This window comes from Oryctolagus cuniculus, chromosome 21 (genome assembly GCF_051225735.1).
Source record: "Oryctolagus cuniculus isolate XC-2025 breed Fujian yellow rabbit chromosome 21, ASM5122573v1, whole genome shotgun sequence".
In the NCBI taxonomy this organism is placed as follows: domain Eukaryota; kingdom Metazoa; phylum Chordata; class Mammalia; order Lagomorpha; family Leporidae; genus Oryctolagus; species Oryctolagus cuniculus.
In genome coordinates, this window is record NC_142887.1 from 34,897,279 (window position 1) to 34,917,233 (window position 19,955).

The following is a 19,955-nucleotide window of genomic DNA, read 5'->3' on the forward strand; positions in this document are numbered from 1 at the left end:
CCCCGGCTGGAGTTTAACCCCCGAGGGTGAGGGACCCAGAGGGTGGGCAGTTAGCCCAGCTGTGGTGTACAGAGGGCTGTGGGGGTATCAGGATGCAGTGAGCACATCGTGGGGAGGGGTGGAGCTCCCCACAGTTGCGTCCTGGAGTTGTATAAGCAGAGGGAGGGGCCTCCCTGCCCTGGACACCCTGGGCCTCTGCCAGCCAAAAGACCAGCACCTCGGACTTCGGACCAGAACCATGAGCCAAAAATAAACCTTTCTTCCCAAAGTGCCCGGATCATGGGTTTGTGTTCTTGGCAACAGCAAACAGGACAGAGGACACAGCCCCACCCACCGAGCCCGGGGACCAGAGCAGTTGGCCCCTGAGAATGGACGTGGTCCCGGATACAGCCCAAGCGCCGGCTCCAGGCAGCCTGGGGCAGAGGACCCTCCGTCCAGACCCCTACATTAGAGCACAGAAACCCAGAGTGCCCAAGGCTGCCCCCTGCTGGCCAGCTTGGAGGCCACCCTGGCGGGCTCTTGAGCCCAGCTCCTGCCTTCCAGGCTTCAGGCAGGGCTGGAGATGTCTGCAGCAAAGGGGATCAAATTTGTGTGCAGCTCAAGTCTGCATTTGGTCAACTGTGACCAGAAACTGGAAACTGGAAATGGAAATGACCAGAGTCCAGGGGAAGGACCAGAGTCCAGCGGGGCGAGGACAGACATCACAGGGGACAGGGAGAGGCCTTGAAGAGGTGGCCACACATGGCCTGCAGTGTCCCCTGGCCAGGGACACTGGGTCCTGCCTTCCTGGCCCCGGATGCGGCTGTCGTGACCTGCAGTGGGAGGGGCCCCTGAGCCTGGTGGAAGGCAGAGGAATGAGCAGCTTCCCAGGGGGTTCTTTATAAGCTCAGAGAGAGACAAAGAGACAGAGAGATCTCCAGCCATTGGTTCACTCTCCATATGGTTGAAACAGCCAGGGCTGGGCCAGGCTGAAGCGGGGGTCTCCATCGTGGGCAGCAGGGAGGGACCCATGCACCTAGCCCATCTTCCACTGCTTTGGCAGGAAGCTGGATCAGAAGCTGAGTAGCCAGGACTCACACCAAGCATACATTAAGGGATGTGGGCTTGTCTGAGCACCAGGCTAACCTGCTGTCCCCACCCCGACACCTGCCAGTGGCAGCGGAGTCTGAGACGTGACACGAACACGCAGCAAACAAAACCTGCAGAACCTGTGTGCATCCAGAGCGGGAAAGAACCAGCCAGAGAATGGGAGCACCTGTCTGCATGGCGTCCAGCTGCCCAGGGACAGAGATCCCCGGGAGGAAGGGAGCTCCGATAACTCAGCCCCAGAGCGCCAGAAGCATTTTCAAAGTCGGGCTCGGAGAGACATCCAGAAGGCACTCGGGACTGCACCCGGCACCGCGGGTAAGACGCCCGCAGCCGGCATCAGCGGCCCCGAGTTCGAGTCCCAGCTGCATCTCCACTCCCGGCTCCTTGACCACACACAGGAGTTGCAGCAGGTGACAGCCCAAGGACCTGGTCCCCTGCCCCCACGCACGTGGGAGAGCCAGGCTCCTGGCTTGGGCCCAGCCCAGTCCAGGCTGTTGAGGTCATTTGGGGACTGAAATAGTGGATGGAACCTCTCTGCTTTCCTCTCTGTAACTCGGCCTTTTGAATAAACTTTATAAAGATCTTTAAGAAAAAAAAAAAGTGAGAAAAGAGATGAGAGGTAGACAGAGGTGGAGTGTGGGGGAGGGGAAGTTCTTGCTCCACATGGCTGAGCCATCCAGATAAATGCCACCAACTCATTCGCTTAGAGACGGGCAAAATGGCAAAGAATAGATTCTGTGTATTTTATCACAATAAAAAAAGCAGGATTAATTTTTTTTGTTGTTATAAAAGCAAACAAACATGGCACTTGGCATCCCTGTTCCACAGATGGATTTAGTAGAGGTGAGAATGCACTCTTAAATGGAGGTGAAGGCGCAGGGGCCAGGCGTCCCGGGAGTTTCGGCCGCTGGTGCTTCAGCTGAGGCAGTGCTGCCACCTGGTGGACAACTTGAGTGCAAGGCCCCACAGCGCGCAGGTGCATCCACTTCGGGGCCTTGCCTGCGTTCCTGTCTACAGAGCCCTGATTGGAGTCTCCTTGGCTGGCGCGCGGGGTGGGGGGGCGCAGTTCAGGGCCCCGCCTGCTCTGAGTCAGCCTTTGTTAGGCTTTCCCAGGGTCCCAGCAGGTGTTTTGGGTGGTGAGCCAGTAGCCCTTTGCAGTGGGCCAAGTTTGCTCAGTCCGAAGCCACAGTCCAGGGAGGCCAGCCAAGACCAGGGCCCAGGCCTGTTGGGCCCCCAACAGCAGAAGCAGGGTTGGCAGGGACCAGCTTGGGGAGGGACTAGGGCAGGGGGCACGGCCAAGGTCAGTTCGGGCGGCCTGGGCCCACGTAGATGGCCTTCTCCAGCCCGTCCACCACTGGCATGTACTCCAGGAACGAGCTGTAGTGTGTGCACTCGAAGCTGCTGCTCCCGCGCACGTGGGCCAGGAAGTCAGGAGCCCCTGGCACGATGACGTTGTCGGCCAGCAGCACCGACCCCTTCCGCAGAAGGCCACACTCCTGCAGGCGACAGAGAGACGGGGCCAGGATGGGGGTGGTCAGGGGTGCCCGGCCAGCCTGCTCCAAACCAGGACAGGGGCTCGCCACCAGGCCTTGGTTCTGTTCTCTGTTGTCCTCTCCCTCCTCCCTGGAGGCTCCCTACCTGGCCTCTACCCCACAAGGCCCTCCTCCCATCTCCACCCGCCCAGGGGCCTACTGTCCTCTGTATGCGTTGGCTTCAGGCAGTGGCTCCAGCAGAGGGAGGTCCCTGCCCAGGGCTGCCCCCAAGGCTTGGCAAGGCATCCGGGCAGCCCCTGTGGCCTGTGGGGGAGGGGCTCACCTCCAGCAGGAGCGTGTCCGGCAGGTAGCGGTCCTTCCAGTGGTCCAGGAAGACCATGTCCAATGTGTCCACGTCGTACTTGTGCTTCAGCTGGGGGATGAGGTCCTGGGACGCCCCGAGCAGCACGGTGACCTGGCACAGTGCACTGTTGGTGCCACCCATGGGGACCCCCAGGGGACCCCGTCTGCGCACCCACGCCCGCTCTCCTTAGGGGTTCTCAGAGGACAGTCCTCTCTCCCCACCCCTCCCGAGGTTCCAGCTCTCAGGACAACGAGGCAGCGACACCACCCTTGTCCAGCTGCTGGGGGCTCCTCCCGGGACCCCAAGCCTGGGATACACGATGGGAGCCCAGTGAACGTGGCCTTGAATCGAGCTTGGGTGTCCTCTGGGTCCACCCTCCCACCAGCCTCTGTCCCCGGGGTCAGCTGAGCTGTACCTTGTCCTGCAGCCCAGCAATGTCCAGCATTTGCTGGGTGATGGCCGCATAGGTGGGGTTGATCTCCATGGTGAGCAGCCGCCCGCCAGGGGGCAGCAGACGGGCGATGCGCACCGCAGAGTAGCCACAGTAGGCTCCCAGCTCCAGCACCAGAGAGGGGCGGTACTCCTGGATCACGGAGTCCATGATCGCTCCTGCAAGGGGCAGGGGTGGGGAGGGGGTGTGCTGAGTGCAGGGGTGGGCACCTGGCCCCAGATCCCTCTCCCGTCCCACCCCACCTCCCCACTGTGGGGTCTGCTGTACCCCCAAGCTCCCAGTCCTGGCACCTGGCCCCACTGACTCACACCTGCCCCTGTCTCTCCCACCTTGCCTGGTTCAGGCGTCCTGGGTCATCAGGTTCGCAGGGGTCTGGCAGGGGCTGTGAAACCTTGTCCCCAAGCCCCACTCCAGGGATTTTGGCAACCATGACTGTGTCCAGGCTGGAGTTCAGGGCCATGGGGTGGCCTGGGGAGTACCTGACTGACGGGTCCCCAGGCAGGTCCCAAGATGTAAGCGGTGGGAAGCCACAAGCAGCGGTACCACCTCCACGCCTGCTGGTGCAGCACCTGCACCAAGCCCCATGGTGGCCACTGGTGTGGAGTCCCCAGAGGCCAGTGTCACTGAGACACCTGTGGCCATGGCAGTGTAGAGGCTCACCCCGCCCCAGCTCTCTCTCCTTGCAAAGTACGGTTTGCTCACCCGATGGGTCGGTGGCCTGGGTGCAGGCTCCCCGCACCACCCTTGTCCCCAGCCCTGCAAGAGGAGTACCTTACCCCCCAGCCTGGGCATGTCCCAAGCTCCAAGAACAAGGGCCGGTCCCCTATGGGCTCTCACCCAGCTTCGGCGCCCAGGTCTGCCGGCGGCGACACCCACCTTTCTTGTCACCCACGTTCATGGCCCACTCCTTCTGCGAGCAGTAGGTGTCGATGGCGTCCAGCACGCTCTGCGGGTCCCCGCGCTGCGCGTGCTGCCGCACGTGGTGCAGGATGCGCTGCTCCTTGCTGTCGCCCATGAGCAGGTTCCGGAGCGGCTGCAGGAGGAACTCGTTGTAGCCGATCCGCAGCATGGCCCAGTGCCGGCGGCACAGGAACACCATCAGCCCCAGCAGAGTCAGGCCCAGCGCGGCGGCCGCCCACAGCGGGGGCGGGGCCTCCAGCATCTACGGGGCGGGGCGAGAAGGGGCGTGGCTTGAGTACTCTGCCCCTGTCTCCGTCCAGAGCTGCCGGCCGCCCACAGCGGGGGCGGGGCCTCCAGCATCTACGGGGGAGTGGCGAGAAGGGGCGTGGCTTGAGTACTCTGCACTTGTCTCCATCCAGAGCTGCCGGCCGCCCACAGCGGGGGCGGGGCCTCCAGCATCTACGGGGGCGGGGCGAGAAGGGGCGTGGCTTGAGTACTCTGCACCTGTCTCAGTCCAGGGCTGCCACGGCCATCCAATGAGTTAAGTATGGGTCATATGCAGACTTGCGGCGAGTGGCAGGTGCCTTTGGGAGGCTGGAGCCGCCACCGGGCACAGGGGCCCGCCTTAATTTGAGCTCTAAGCTCGCTGGCGCCAGCCCTACCCCGGCCTCTGACCGTGCCACGGGGCCCTCCGTGGAAAGATGGAATTTGAAGGGAGGTTTGTCCCGGTGGGAAGCAGTTCACATTGGGAAGACGCATTTTCCGTGAGCTGCTCCTGCACCGGTTTCAAGGTCGCGTTGCCCTGAAATCGGCACCTTTGAAAATTCCACTTTCCACCAGCTTTTTCCAGTTCCTGCGTATTTCTCAGGGACACCCCGCAGAAGGTTCCACCCTTAGCCCAGAGACGCATGGGTCCCGGCCATGCCCTCACAAATCGATAGTCGCTGTTGTCGCACGTGGCGGCTTTAGCCGCTACGTGACCGCGCCGACACCAAATCGATAGTTTCAAAAAGTAGGAAAACGACTCCCGCTTAGGTCATTCCTTTGGCCTGCACGCGTGTCCAATGGTGCTTCTCTGTCCTGGGTTATTGCTGTCTCCTGGCTCTGGCGAGAGCGTGGGTTGAACCCTCTGGGACCCGGGCTGGAGTTTAACCCCCGAGGGTGAGGGACCCAGAGGGTGGGCAGTTAGCCCAGCTGTGGTGTTCAGAGGGGGGCTTTGGGAGGTGATCTGGATGTGCTAAGCCTCTCAGGTGGGGTCCTCACAGTTGAGTACTGGGGCACTGTATAAGGAGAGAGAGGCCTGAAGGGACCCACCGGTCCCCTGCCTCTGCCACCAAGAAGCACATCACCCTGGACCTTGGACCAGAACCGCGAGTCGAGATAAACCTCTTTCTGGGACTTGAGCCAGCACTCAGTTACAGGATGCTGGCATCACAGACAGCGGCTTAACCTGCTGTGCCACAATGCTGGTCCCTGCTCCCCATATTTAAAAGGGGGGGGCAGTGCTGTGGCGTAGTGGGTAAAGCTGCCACCAGCAGTGCCAGCATCCCATATGGGCGTCGGTTCTAGTCCCGGCTGCTCCACTTCCAATCCAGCTCTCTGCTGTGGCCTGGGAAAGCAGTAGAAGATGGCCCAAGTCCTTGGGCCCCTGCACCCACGTGGGAGACCCAGAAGAAGCTCCTGGCTTTGGATCCGCACTGCTCCGGCCGTTGCGGCCAACTGGGGAGTGAACAAGCAAGTGGAAGACCTCTCTCTCTCTCTATGCCTCTCCTTCTCTCTCCGTGTAACTCTTATTTTCAATTAAATAAATAAATCTTTAAAAAAAAAAACACAACAGTAAATGTGGGAAGTAAATTCCAAAAATGCAAAGGCCGATTCCGCTTCAATGGGGAACTGCTTTGGAAGGTGCTAGGAGCCTGAACTGTTTACTTCACCCCCCGGGGCACCTGCAGAATTCGAGAACTTGGCATTTCACTCTCTAATCTCTGGCTCTCACTGATCGTGCACGCGGGGGCACAGGGACCTCGGGGCCTGGGGGAGGACCAAGGACAGCGACTCCGCCCACTGATCAACCAAGCCGCCCAGAGGTTTCCGGCACAGAATGACCTAGTGCACGACCGGTGTGCAGGTGCCCTGAAAACCGAGCGCCGTTTCTGCTGCCACACAGTGGCAGGCGCTGGGTCTGGGGTTAGGACGGCCACGTCTCTCAGCTGGGTGCTCCACCTTCCTGGCCATGCAGACCCTGGGAGGCAGTGGGGATGTCTCAGGTGCCTGTGTCCCTGCCACCCATGTGGGAGACCCGGGTGCAGCTCCCAGCTCCTTCCGCCTGGGCCAGCCTGGCCGTTGTGGGCATCCAGGGGAGTGAACCAATTAATTGGAGTTCTGTTTGTCTTTCCAATTGAAAAAAAAAAGAGAGAGACTAGGTCGGCACTGTGGCTCACTTGACTAATCCTCCACCTTCGGTGCCGGCACTCCAAGTTCTAGTCCCGGGTGGGGCATTGGTCCTGTCCCGGTTGCTCCTCTTCCAGTCCAGCTCTCCACTGTGGCCCAGGAGTACAGTGGAGGATGGCCCAAGTGCTTGGGCCCTGCACCCCATGGGATACCAGGAGAAGCACCTGGCTCCTGGCTTCGGATCGGCACAGCGCCAACCGTAGCAGCCATTTGGGGGGTGAACCAACGGAAGGAAGACCTTTCTCTCTGTCTCTCTCACTGTCTAACTTTGCCTGTCAAAAAAATAAATAAATAAAAAAAGACTAAACTATTACTTTGCTTGATAGAGATATCTTTAAATATGAAAACGAAGACCAGCACTGTGGTGTAGCAGGGTCAAGCCTCTGCCTACGACACTGGCATCCCATACGGCTTTGTGTCCCGGCTGTACCGCTTCTGATCCAGCTCCCTGCTAATGCACCTGGGAAAGCAGTGGAGGATGGACCAGGTGCATGGGCCCCTGCGCCCACACGGGAGACCTGGAAGAAGAAGCTCCTGGCCCCTGGCATCAGCTCGGCTTAACCCCGGCTGTTGTTCCCCTCTGGGGAGTGAACCAGCAGATGGAAGGTCTCTCTCTGTCTTCTCTTTCTGTAACTCTGCCTTTCAAATAAATAAATTAATCTTTAAAGATAAATTAAAAAGGGCCGGCGCCGCGACTCACTAGGCTAATCCTCCGCCTGCGGCGCCAGCACACCGGGTTCTAGTCCCGGTCGGGGCGCCGGATTCTGCCCCGGTTGCCCCTCTTCCAGGCCAGCTCTCTGCTGTGGCCAGGGAGTGCAGTGGAGGATGGCCCAAGTGCTTGGGCCCTGCACCCCATGGGAGACCAGGAGAGGCACCTGGCTCCTGCCATCGGATCAGTGCGGTGCGCCGGCCACAGCGGCCATTGGAGGGTGAACCAACGGCAAAAAGGAAGACCTTTCTCTCTGTCTCTCTCTCTCACTGTCCACTCTGTCAAAAAAAAAAAAAAAAAAAAAAAAAAAAGAAAAGATAAATTAAAAAGGAAAACTGAGCCGCACGTGGAGGGCTCGCCCAGAGCCATCCAGGTCCCATGCTCAGGGTCAGCCCTGACAGCCCTCTGTGGGAAGCAGAGCTCTGCGTGTTCCTGGCGCAGGGACCCAAGGACGGGCGTGGCCAGCCCGGTGTTCCCCAGCTTCCAGAAAAGTCTTTGCGGCCAGCCATGCCCACTTCCCCTGACACCAGTCCTTGTGGTCTCTGGACCTCAGTGAGTGCAGGAGGGGAGGCTGGAGTCTCCATACGGGCTCTGATGGCATCACCCATTGAGCCCCAATGGCAGAAGCTGCTGGGCGGGGCCGGGGCTGTTACCATGGGAACGTGAGAGCACCAGAGAAAAGTAATGGCGGGCTCTGACTTCCAAACCTACTACTAGGCTACAGGAATTAAAAACTGGCACAGGATAGCGGCTGGCTATGACACCTGTGACGCCAGCATCCCGTATGAGCACCTGTTCGAGTCCCGGCTGCTCCACTTCCCATCCAGTTCCCTGCTGATGCACCTGGGAAGGCAGCAGAAGACGGCCCGAGTGCTTGGGCCCCTGCACCCATGTGGGAGACCCGGATGTCCACATGTAATACGGGATGTGGGTGTTTCCAGCACCGGCTTAACCTCTTGCACCACAATGCCTGTCTTGGCAATGGATCCTCAGACCCGGCACATACACACAGAAAACAAAACAAAAGTAAATTTGATTTCATTAAAATTTCTTTGTGTATCAAGAGAGCAAAAGGATAACCCAGAGAATGGAAGGAAATATCTGCGTGTCATACAGCTGGTGAGGGCTTAAGACCCGGTGCAGGAAGAGAACGCTGGCAACTCTGCAACAAAAAGAAAACCGCGTTCTAAGAGTCAGACTTAGGGGCCGGTGCTGTGGCGCAGTGGGTTAAAGCCCCAGCCTGCAGTGTTGGCATCCCATGTGGACGCCGTTTCGAATCCCGGCTGCTCCACTTCCGATCAAGTTCCCTACTAATGTGCCTGGGAAAGCAGCAGTGGAGGATGGCCCAAGTCCTCGGGCCCCTGCACTGACGTGGGAGACCCAGAAGAAGATCCTGGCTCCTGATTGGCTCAGCTCCAGCCATTTCAGCCATATGGGGAGTGGACCAGCAGATGGAGGACCTCTCTCTCTCTCTCTATCCCTCTGCCTCTCTGTAACTCTGCCTTTCAATAAAGAGACCCTGCTGCTCCGCTTCCGATCCAGCACCCTGCTAAAGCGCCTGGGAGAGCAGCAGGAGATGGCCCCAGTGCCACCCGCGGGAGACCCGGATAGAATCCAGGCTCCTGGCTTCGGCCTGGCCCACCCTGGCTGTTGTGGGCATTTGGGGTAGTGAACCAGCAGATGGAAAATCCCCCCCCCCCCGCCTTTCAAGTGAATAAATAAATCTTTAAAAGAAATAAAGTGGATGAGAGGCAGCCAGAGGGAATGGGGAGGGGGGGAGGGGACATTATTGCTCCACACATGAACCATCAGCTGAATGCCACAGAATCCTACCCTTAGCGACAGTTAAAATGCCAAAAGATAAGTTCCATGTATTTTTTTAAAATCATTTACTTGTGAGGCTAGTGCTGTGCCACAGCGGGTAAAGCCACTGCCTGCAGTGCCGGCATCCCATATGGGCACTGATTCAAGTTCTGGCTGCTCCACTTCCGATCCAGCTCCCAGCTATGGCCTGGGAAAGCAGTGGAAGGTGGCCCAAGTCTTTGCGCCCCTGCACCTGTGTGGGAAACCTGGAAGAAGCTCCTGGCTCCTGGCTTTGGATCGGCACAACTCCAGCCATTGCAACCATCTGGGGAGTGAACCAGCGGATGGAAGTCCTCTCTCTGCCTCTCCTTCCCTCTGTGTGACTCTTTCAAGTAAATAAATAAATATTAAAAAAAATAAATGCTTCTTCCAGGTCTCCCACGCAGGTGCAGGGGCCCAAGGACTTGGGCCATCTTCTTCTTCTTCTTCTTCTTTTTTTTTTTTTTTTTTGATAGGCAGAGTGGACAGTGAGAGAGACAGAGAGAAAGGTCTTCCTTTGCCGTTGGTTCACCCTCCAATGGCCACCGCGGCCGGCGCACCGCACTGATCCAAAGCTAGGAGCCAGGTGCTTCTCCTGGTATCCCATGGGGTGCAGGGCCCAAGCACTTGGGCCATCCTCCACTGCACTCCCGGGCCACAGCAGAGAGCTGGCCTGGAAGAGGAGCAACCGGGATAGCATCCGGCACCCCAACTGGGACTAGAACCCGGTGTGCCGGCGCCACAGGCAGAGGATTAGCCTAGTGAGCTGCAGCGCCAGCCTTGGGCCATCTTCTACTGCTTTCCCAGGTGCATCAGTAGGGAGTTGGATCAGAAGTGGATTAGCTGGGTCTCGAACCGGCACCCATATAGGATGCTGGCACCGCAGGCAGCAGCTTTAACGCCACAGCACCAGCCCCAAATTCTACGTATTTTACAAAGCATCCCGGGGCTGCTTTTAACATGAACTCCGGCCTGGAAAACTTTTCCCTGGCTCCTGTTTTCAGGCAGTGATTCACTCCCTGACTCTTGGCCAGGAACAATTTTTTTTTTGGCTCCACGAAGCCTCTTTGTTCTCCCCATTTGCTTCTGCCCCTCCCATGGCAAACAGCTTGGTGGCCAGAAACAGCCTGTGAACTCCGGCAGGCTGTCCCCTCTGCACTACCTCTCCTCCCCACGTGAGGGCGCTTTAAGATGCTCACAGAAAATGGAATGAAAAGGTAAGTTTATTTGGCTACAAAAAATATGTTGAAATCTTGGGGCCGGCACTGTGACATACTGGTTTGTAAAGCCGCCGCCTGCAGTGCCAGCATCCCATATGGGCGCTGGTTCAAGTCCTAGCTGCTCCACTTCCGATCCAGCTCCCTACTGATGCACCTGGGAAAGCAGTAGACGATGGCCCAAGTCCTTGGGCCCCGCACCTGCGTGGGAGACCTGGAAGAAGCTCCTGGCTCCTGGCTTTGGCCTGGCCCAGGCCTGGTTGTCGTGGCCACTTAGAGAATGAACCAGCTCATGGAAGATCTCTTTCTCTGTCTCTCCTTCGCTGTCTCTCTGTAACTCTACTTTTCAAATATAAATAATTTTTTTTATTTTTTTATTTTTGGAGTAAGGGAAAGGGTTTATTGGGGAAAACCCAGCAGGCCAGAGGGAAGGGGTGAGGAAGGAGAAAGAGGGAGAAGGAGACAGAGACAGAGTTTAGGAGGAAGAGAGGAAGAGAGAGAGCGAGCGAGAGGAGAGGAGAGAGGAGCCGAGAGAGAGAAAGGAGACAAGAGAGAAGGAGAGTGGGTAAGAGAGAGGAGAGAGGAGACAAGAGAAGAGAAGAAGATAAATCTTTTTTTAAATAAAAGGCACTATTTATTTATTTGAAAGGCAGAGTTAGAGAGAGAGAAAGGGAGCGATAAAGAGAGAGAATCCACTGGCTCACTCCCCGAATAGCCACAATGGCTGGAGCCGTGCTGATCCAAGGCCAGGAGCCAGGAGCTTCTTCCGGGTCTCCCATGTGGGTGCAGGGGCCAAAGGACTTGGGCCATCTTCTACTGCTTTCCCAGGCCACAGCAGAGAGCTGGATCGGAAGTGGAACAGCCAGGACTGGAACCGGCTCCCATACGGAATGGAGCACTGTAGGCAGAGGCTTTACCTGCTAAGCCACAGGGCCGGCCCCTGTTTCTCAAATAAAGGAACAAATAAACCTTTCAGAAAACTGTCTCTAAAAATTATACATCAGATCCCAGGACTCCACACTGCTCACTGTCACCTACTGGTGGCCCCGCGCGCCTGCCCGCCCAGTGCAACCTCCTGCCCCGCACAAACATGGCCTCAGGTGCCGTCAGCACCGCCACCGTGCAGACTGCAATAATCGGTGGAGCAGGCCTGGATGATCCAGAAATGTTAGAAGAACTGAAAAACATGTGGGTACTCCCCATGTGCAGAGAGGCTGGACCTTGCCATGCAAGTATTGCCATGGCAACAGATAAAGCCGCAAGTTTGCTCCTCACCACCATACCTCAGACGGGGCCAAGAATGGTCGGAAACCCTGCGTAACCGGAAGAATATGGCCCAGTGTTCTGTTTTATTACCAAGACATTAAAATAGCCCTAGAAAAACGGTGGCTTTCTAACTCCAGTCGTTGTGGGAATTGCTGCTTAACTGGGAAAAAAAAATCCTGGGAAAGACGTGTAGCTTTCACGCACTTGCCTGGGGGAGAAAAACAAGTGCAGGGAAGAGACTCCTGCAAGTGCTCGCGACTCCTCCTCCTGGGAGACCCGGCCACTTCTGAACGTGGAGAAAATCACAGGCCCCGCCCACGTGTGGGTAAAAATCTCACATTTTAATTTAAAGATTTATTTTTTACTTGAAAGTCAGAGTTACACAGAGAGAAGGAGAGGCAGAGAGAGAGAGAGAGAGCGAGAGAGAGCGAGCGAGCGAGCTTCCATCCACTGGTTCACTCCCCAAACAGCCACAACGGCCAGAGCTGCGCCGATCTGAAGCCAGGAGCCAGGAGCTTCTTCTGGGTCTCCCAGTGGGTGCAGGGCCCCAGGACTTGGGCCATCTTCCACTGCTTTTCCAGGCCATAGCAGAGAGCTGGATCGGAAGTGGAGCAGCCGGGACTCGAACCGGCACTCATATGGGATGCCACCCGCTATGCCACGGCGCCGGCCCCAAAATCTTCCATTTTAGGATAAAACAAGATACCATTCTTCCCTCTGGCTATTAAACTTGCAGCAGTACAGGCTGGGGAGTAATAGCTGGTTTCCTGTGTTGCCAAGGACGGTGAGGAAGAAATGGGACTTGGCTCCTTGCTGGCGGGACTGCACATTGCTGCAATCTTTGGAGGGCAGTTTGATAAAACGGATCAACAGGCTCAAAAATATATAGGCATTTTGTTTTGTGCATTCTCGTAGGAATTTCTCCTTCAGAAATGATCGCATACATGTATAAATAAGAATTTTTAATAGGATATGTTATAGAAAAATTTCAAAACAATATGAATATCCAACATAAGATTAGCTGTGGCTTAGTGTGAAGCAGTAACTGAAAATCATGTTTTCACATAACATTTACTATCTAAAAGAAATGACTGTTCTGGGACCGGCACTGTGGCACAATGGGTTAAAGCCCTGGCCTAAAGCACCGGCATCCCATATGGGCGCCGATTCGAGTCCTGGCTGCTCTTCTTCTGATCCAGCTCTCTGCTATGGCCTGGGAAAGCAGTAGACAATGGCCCGAGTCCTGGGGCCCCTGCACTGGCACAGGAGACCCGGAAGAAGCTCCTGGCTCCTGGCTTTGGATTGGCGCAGCTCCAGCTGTTGTGGTCATCTGGGGAATGAACCAGTGGATGGAAGACCTCTCTCTCTCTGTCTCTACCTCTCTCTGTAACTCTGTCTTTCAAATAAATAAAAAAATTTAAAAAAAAGAAATGACTGTTCTATAATATAAAATGAAAGCCATGTAAGCATTTTACAGTACTTGTTTTAAAATGCCGTGTTAATGTACAGAAAGACTAGAAAGAAGTATACAGAATCTTTTATTGTATTTGGGGGAGGAGAGTCTGGGTAAGTTTTATTTTCTTTGAATCTTTCTGTATCTTCACAGTTTTCTACAATGAGCATAATCAAATAATAAAGTTGTAAAAATAAAAAAATTATGCATCTTTAGCGATTACGGGGTGGTGTTCTCATAACTGCTGTAGACACTGGTATGTGCAGTTGGCTACTGATGGTTGGACATGCTCATCCATTTACGAGAACGAACTGATCAGAACAGTGAGAGAACTGGAAGCACGCGAGAAAACCTCGTGGGAAGCATCGGGCAGGACAAGAGGCCTTGTTTTTTAAATGAACAGTATGCAGAGAATGCAGAATGGGGTTAAGGAAAAGGTTGGGTAATTTTATCCCCAGTAAAATGAAAAATTAATTAATTAACAGAAAGCAGACAAAGTAGGGGACAAAACCAGATGGCGTGGGAAGCTGGAGACGGTTAGCAGAGGAGAGACTTTAGGTGGCTCTGCCACAGCTGGCCAGGAATAAACAGATTTAAGTACAAAGTTTTCAAAAAGAGGCTTGAATATCCCCAGTGTACTGGTATTTGGTTGCTTCTGTGTTAAGACCACCGGGTTTCTTCCCGTATCTGTCTTTTAGCCAAAGACCGTTAGGGGTCGAGGCTGTGGCGTAGCAGCTTAAGGTGCTGCCTGCAGTGCTGGCATCCCATACAGGCGCCGGTTTGCGTCCTGGCACCTCCACTTCTGATCCAGCAGAGATGCTGTGGCCTGGGAAAGCAGTAGAAGATGGCCCAAGTCCTTGGGCCCCTGCACCCATGTGGGAGACCCAGAAGAAGCTCCTGGCTCCTGGCTTGGGATTGGCCCAGCTCTGCCCACTGCGGCCATCTGGGGAGTGAACCAGCAGATGGAAGACCTCTCTCTCTGTCTCTCCCTCCCTCTGTCTATAACTCTGCCTCTCTAATAAATAAATAAAATATTTTAAGAAAAAGAAATATGGCATATATATATATATACACACACACTATATTATTCAGCTATAAACAAGAATGAAATTCTATTTTGCAGGAAAATGGTAGGAACTCAAAGATATCAGGTGGAGTGAAATAAGCCAGGGGGCCGGTGCTGTGGCACAGCAAGTAAAGCTGCCGCCTGCAGTGCTGGCATCCCATAAGGGCGCCGGTTTGAGTCCCGGCTGCTCCACTTCTGATCCAGCTCTCTGCTATGGCCTGGGAAAGCAGCAGAAGATGGCTCAAGTCCTCGGGCCCCTGCACCGGGCATGGGAGACCTGGAAGAAGCTCCAGGCTCCTGGCTTCGGATCTGCTCAGCTCCAGCAGTTGCAGCCAATTCGGGAGTGAACCAGCAAATGAAGACCTCTCTCTCTCTCTCTCTCTCTCTGCCTCTCTTTCTCTGTGTCAAATAAATAAATAAATAACACATGTTCTCCATTGTATGTGTGAGTTACAGCTACAGTTATAAGAACAAAAAGAAAAAAAAGTGCCTGTGTATATCGGTTTTGCTGCAAATTCCCTGTTTTGTCCAACTTTGGGGGAAAAAAAGTCCAGGCTGAGATTCCTTATTCAAAGTTTCGGCAGGGGCCGGCATGCGGGTAGCGGGTAAAGCCGCTGCCTAGCAACCTGCAAAGCCAGCGTTCCAAATGGGCTGCTCCACACCCGACCCAATTCCCTGCTAACGGCTCTGGAGAGCAGAGGAAGACGGCCCCAGTCCTTGGGCCCCGGGCCCCACGTGGGAGACCTGGATGGAGCTCCTGGCTCCTGGCTTCATATGGGCCAGCCCCAGCCACTTTAGCCATCTGGGCAATGCACCAGGGCATAGAAAACTTCTCTCCCTCTGTAACTCTGCTGTTCAAAAAACAAACAAACAAACAAACAAACAAAAAAGCAAACTTAAAAAAGGCCTATGTGGACAATCACCATAATTGCCATCCTTCCCACACTTACCCAATAATCAGGCCAGACTTCATGAGAGCAGACTTATGTTGTAAACAATAATGTAATTTTGAATTTCTTTGATCAAAAACAGGTAAAATCTGTATTTCAATGGAGAAGAATCTGGCCCTCTGTCTTTTTTTTTCTTAAATACTTATTTATTTGTGTGTTTTTTTTTTTTTTAAAGTTATTTATTTGAGAGTCAGAGTTACACAGAGAGAGAAGGAGAGGCAGAGAGAGAGGTTTCCATCCCCAGATGGCCACAAGGCCGGAGCTACGCCGATCCAAAGCCAGGAGCCAGGAGCTTCTTCCGGGTCTCCCATGTGGGTGTAGGGGCCCAAGGACTTGGGCCATCTTCTACTGTTTTCCCAGGCCATAGCAGAGAGCTGGATTGGAAGTGGAGCAGCTGGGACTTGAACCAGTGTCCATATGGGATGGCGGCAGCGCAGGCGGCCGCTTTACCTGTTGTGCCACAGTGCCAGCCCCTTTGCTCTCTGTCTGAGGTCTATGGTCTGCCTGTCAGTTGGCCTCCTGCCTTCTGCCATGCTTGGCCGGCCCTTACCCAACCCTCAGCTCCACTCTCCTGCCACGTGGCGGCTCCAACTCTCCACGTGGGCGCGTCCTGTCCTCCCAGCCCAATGACCTGGTGGCGCTGAGCACCCACACCTGACTGCTGGGATCCTTGCTGGGACTGGCTCAGCTGTGCTTTCCGGGGGGCGGGGGAGTGCGGGGGGGGGGGGATCTGAACAAGCCCTGCAGCCTGGAGCCAGAGACCTTCAACTTCAAAGAACTCAGTACCACAACTAAGGACCCCACCCCCACCCCCACTGCCCAGCTACAGGGCGCCTCTGAGGCCCCTCCCAGACGCTACAGCTCAGCTCCGCCAGTAACCAGGCAGGGGATGATGGCCCCAACACTTGGGCCCCTGCCACCCACACGGGAATCAGGATGGAGAACCCTGGCTCCTGTCTCCAGCGTGGACTAGCCCTGGCTGTTGCAGACACCTAGGGAGGAACCAGTGGACCAAAGAGCTTTCTCTCCATCACTCTGCCTTTCAAATAAACACAAGTTAAAAAAGTGGGTGTAGCGCAGGCGGTTGTGACACTGCGGGCTCAGCCGCCGCCTGGGACACGAGTGTCCCTTATCAGAGCGCTGGTCCCAGCTGCTCCACTTCCAATCCAGCTTTCCACTAATGCAGAGGGGAGGCGGCTCCTGGCACCCAGATGGGAGAGCTGGCTGGGGTTCTGGACTCAGCCCCGGCTGCTGTGGGCATTTGGAGGGAACCAGCGGATGGAGGACCTCTAGGTCTCTGTGGCCTTCAAATAAATGAAGACAAATAGGGGCCGGCACCGTGGCGCAGTGGGTTAAAGCCCTGGCCTAAAGCGCTGGCATCCCATATGGGTGCTGGTTTGAGTCCTCTTCCAATCCAGCTCTCTCCTGTGGCCTGGAAAAGCAGTAGAAGATGGCCCAGGTCCTTGGGCCCCTGCACTCACGTGGGAGACCTGGAAGGAGCTCCTGGCTCCTGACTTTGGATCAGTTCAGCTCCGGCCGTTGTGGCCATCTGGGGAGTGAACCAGCAGATGGAAGACCTCTCTCTCTCTCTCTCTCTGTCTCTACCTCTCTCTGTAACTCTGTCCTTCAAATAATAAAATAAATCTTAAAAAAAAATGAAGACAAATAATAAAACCACTGGGTTCACTCGCAGCCAACTGCAACTGGTAGGTTAGAAACTAGGGGACTGCGCTGTGGCACAGTGAGTTAAGCCGCTCGCTGCCTGCAGTGCCGGCATCCCATATGGGCACTGGTTCGAGTCCTGGCTGCTCCACTTCCCATCCAGCTCCCTGCTTACGGCCTGGGAAAGCAGTAGAAGTTGGCCCAGGTCCTTGGGCCCCTGCACCCATGTGGGAGACCCGGAAGAAGATTCTGGCTCTTGGCTTCAGCCTGGCATAGCCCTGGCCGTTGCAGCCATTTGGGGAATGAATCAGCGGAGGGACCTCTGTCTCCCGCCTGAATTCTTTCCAGCACAACTGCTCATCTTTGCTTTTTCGTAAGCGCTCCGTGGTTTGCATCACCCAGGAATGCAGCCGCCCCTTCCAATCCTAACAGACCTAGCAGCGCCCCTTCCAATCCTAACAGACCTAGGTGCTCAGCTCCTGCATCTACAAAAAGCAGCCAGACCAGAAAACAACTTTGCGTGTGTTCACAGGCAAGAGGCTAGTTGCTTTCTTGCTCTCACAAGAGCTGAGGGCCACACGACATCCACGACCCTAACAGCACCAGCCCAGGGAAATTCCTGTTCCAGCAAAACCTGAAGCCCCGGCCCCTGTCACCCAGCCCCATGCTGTGCACGGGCAAACCAGGAGGGAGATTTCTGCAACCCCAGTTGGCCCCTGAGCTCCAACCCCCTCCCTCTCCTACCTCCCTCTCCCACCCCAAAAGGGCCTGGCCACTTCTGCATTTTCTCTCAGTATTTCCCAAGCGACACCTGTGCTGGTTGCCTTTACCAGCGTGGCCCTGTTGGTCTGCCCCTGTGGGGCCTGCAGAAGCCCCTCCCCCCCCCAAGCAGCAAGGGCTCGGCACAGCTCCCAAGGCCACTTTTACCCATAAAAAGCAACAAGAGACAGAAGTCCCCAGGTGGAAAAACAGGCTGGTCTGTTAGCAGGGCTGGTCTGGGTGACTTCACCTTTCTCTAACTATGTCTCCCCACCCAGGGCAGCCCAGCCCACTCCAGCCTTGGGGGCGGGGTCCTGAGCTTCAGGGGGTCCCCTCCTGGTGGGCAACCATTCTCTTGGAATGAAAAGCCAGAGGAGCATCCCAACCACTCTCCCACTCTGAGGGTCTGACCCCGGCCCAAGGGGACCCTCCTCTGCTGGGTGGGGCACCAAGTGGAAGGCCCTATCCCGGGACCCACCCAGCCCCCACCCCAGCACAGATGTCCCTCCCACAAAGAGTATGGCAACTCCTGTCCCTCTCCGAGCTCAGATTCCCTTACCCTAGGTACTTAGATACCTGCCCCAGGCCCCAAGACCCCCACCCAAGGCGCGGAGACCCCAGCCCAAGGTCGGGTCTCTTCACCCTAGGTCAGATTCCCTGCCCCGGGTCCCAGGACACCCACCACCCCCGAATCCCAGCTCAGATTCTCCCCAGCCCCAAGTTCCAAGAACCCCCCCTCACCCCAACTCAAGGCTGGAGACCCCCACCCAAGGCGCAGAGACCCCGGCCCAAGGTCGGATCTCCACCCTAGGTCAGATTCCCCGCCCCGGGTCCCAGGACACCCACCACCCCCGAATCCCAGCTCAGATTTTCCCCAGCCCCAAGTTCCGGGACCCCCACCCCACCCCAACTCAAGGCTGGAGACCCCCACCCAAGGCGCAGAGACCCCGGCCCAAGGTCGGACCTCCACCCTAGGTCAGATTCCCGCCCCGGGGCCCAGCACCACCCCCCAAGGCCAGGCCCGAGACCCCGCCCGCGGCCGACCCCCGCCCGCGCCGGGGCCCGCGCACTCACCTCGCCGCGGCCGCGCGCCCGGCTGACTGACCGTCCGCGGCGGCACAGGCAGCGCCGAGGGCAGCCCGAGCCGCCCGCGAGGCCCCGCGACGATGGCGGCGATGGCGGCGGCGCTGCGGCGGGGGCCCGGCGGGCGCTTCCGGTGGCGGCGGTGGGCCGCGGCGGGCGGGGTGCGGGGCGCGGCGCGGGGCGCTGCAGGTATGAGGGGCCGGGGGCTGCAGCGTCGCCGCGGGGCGTGGGGGTGTGCGCGGGGGTGGCCACGTGGGGGGCGTCCCCGTGGGGGGCGGGGGAGGGGGGTGGCCACGTGAGGGCGTCCCCGCGGAGGGCGAGGTGTGTGTGGGTGTGTTACCTGGGGGTGTGGGGTGTCTGGGCGGTGCACGTGGGAGTGTGCACAAGCCTCTTGGGCAAAAGGGCAGCTTCTAGCTGGCGAAACTGGGGCTGGGGTCCCTGCCTCTGCTCTCCGAGACGACCCCTCCCAGTTACTTGCATCCTGACCATGGTAATATCCAGGCTCCCGCGGGCGCCAGTGTCCGCCCCCCACCAAACCTGGTCCCCACAGATACTCGTTACCTGCATAAAGCGGGGAGCTGGGGACCCCATGGATCCTGGGCACTCACTGCTGGCCGAGCCCCTGGGCAGCAGGCGTGGGGCGGGGCGGGGCGGGGCGGGGCACACTTGTCTTTCTGGGGCCACCAAGGGACCCTGGCCAAGCCAGGGCGGTAATTGTACCTTACCTGCCCCTGAGCAGAGCCCTGCCTGGTCACTTTAGAGGGTTCACACCCTGCTCTCTAGGAAACACCCCCCCACCCCCGTGCACAGGCCCCAGCACCCCTATCTGCCAAGGTGAGCCCAAGCCCATGCATACACAGTAGCCCAGTCCCCAGCCACACGTGCACACGGTGACCACCGTTCCCCCTTCTGGGCTCGTGGACCGTGGGACAGAGTCCCTGCCTCTTTACAGGATCAGGGACAGGTCAGGGCTTGGTGCAGCTGTGGGAGGCGGAGCAGGTGACCTTGGCCAGTGCGGACTTCAGGCTGATGGCTGGCTGCCCCCCTGGGGGGGGATGGGCGGAGCTGTTATTTTTTGAAGCCTTAGGGAGCTGGGCAGGGAGGAGGGCCCTGCAGGGTCCTGGGGGATGGGCCCGGCCTTGGAGGACCTCGGGTTGCTGCTAACGGTGCATTGCTGAACCCTTGGGACCTCGGATGGAGCACCCCGCGGGTCGGAGCCGC

The 19,955-nt window shown here is 57.1% G+C and overlaps 2 protein-coding genes across 6 annotated transcripts in view; one reads left to right on the top strand and one right to left on the bottom strand.

Annotated features, from left to right (window-relative positions):
• Positions 1–1,808: 1,808 nt before the first annotated feature.
• Positions 1,809–19,460, bottom strand: LOC100354142 (catechol O-methyltransferase). 4 transcript variants are annotated; one of them, XM_051837303.3, is made up of 5 exons: positions 19,296–19,460; positions 4,253–4,538; positions 3,341–3,534; positions 2,905–3,036; positions 1,809–2,585 (listed from the first exon to the last, which is right to left on the bottom strand). In XM_051837303.3, exons 1-5 carry the CDS (start codon positions 19,323–19,325, stop codon positions 2,391–2,393), a joined length of 837 nt encoding a protein of 278 aa, XP_051693263.3. In that variant the 5' UTR covers positions 19,326–19,460; the 3' UTR covers positions 1,809–2,390. The 4 variants fall into 4 exon arrangements, with proteins under 4 accessions (XP_051693263.3, XP_089179705.1, XP_089179704.1 ...); XM_089323579.1 differs by having other exon boundaries at positions 4,253–4,409; positions 19,296–19,372; XM_089323578.1 differs by lacking the exon at positions 19,296–19,460 and adding an exon at positions 18,726–18,753 and having other exon boundaries at positions 4,253–4,409.
• TXNRD2 (thioredoxin reductase 2) overlaps positions 18,791–19,955 on the top strand; it is a 41,706-nt gene continuing 40,541 nt past the window's right edge. The window contains exon 1 of one of the 2 annotated variants that reach the window (XM_051837300.3): positions 18,791–18,923. In XM_051837300.3, the coding sequence (XP_051693260.2) occupies positions 18,818–18,923 (106 nt within the window). In that variant the 5' untranslated portion in view covers positions 18,791–18,817. The remainder of the gene's footprint in view (positions 18,924–19,955) is intronic. The other variant, XM_051837299.3, reaches the window with a different exon arrangement.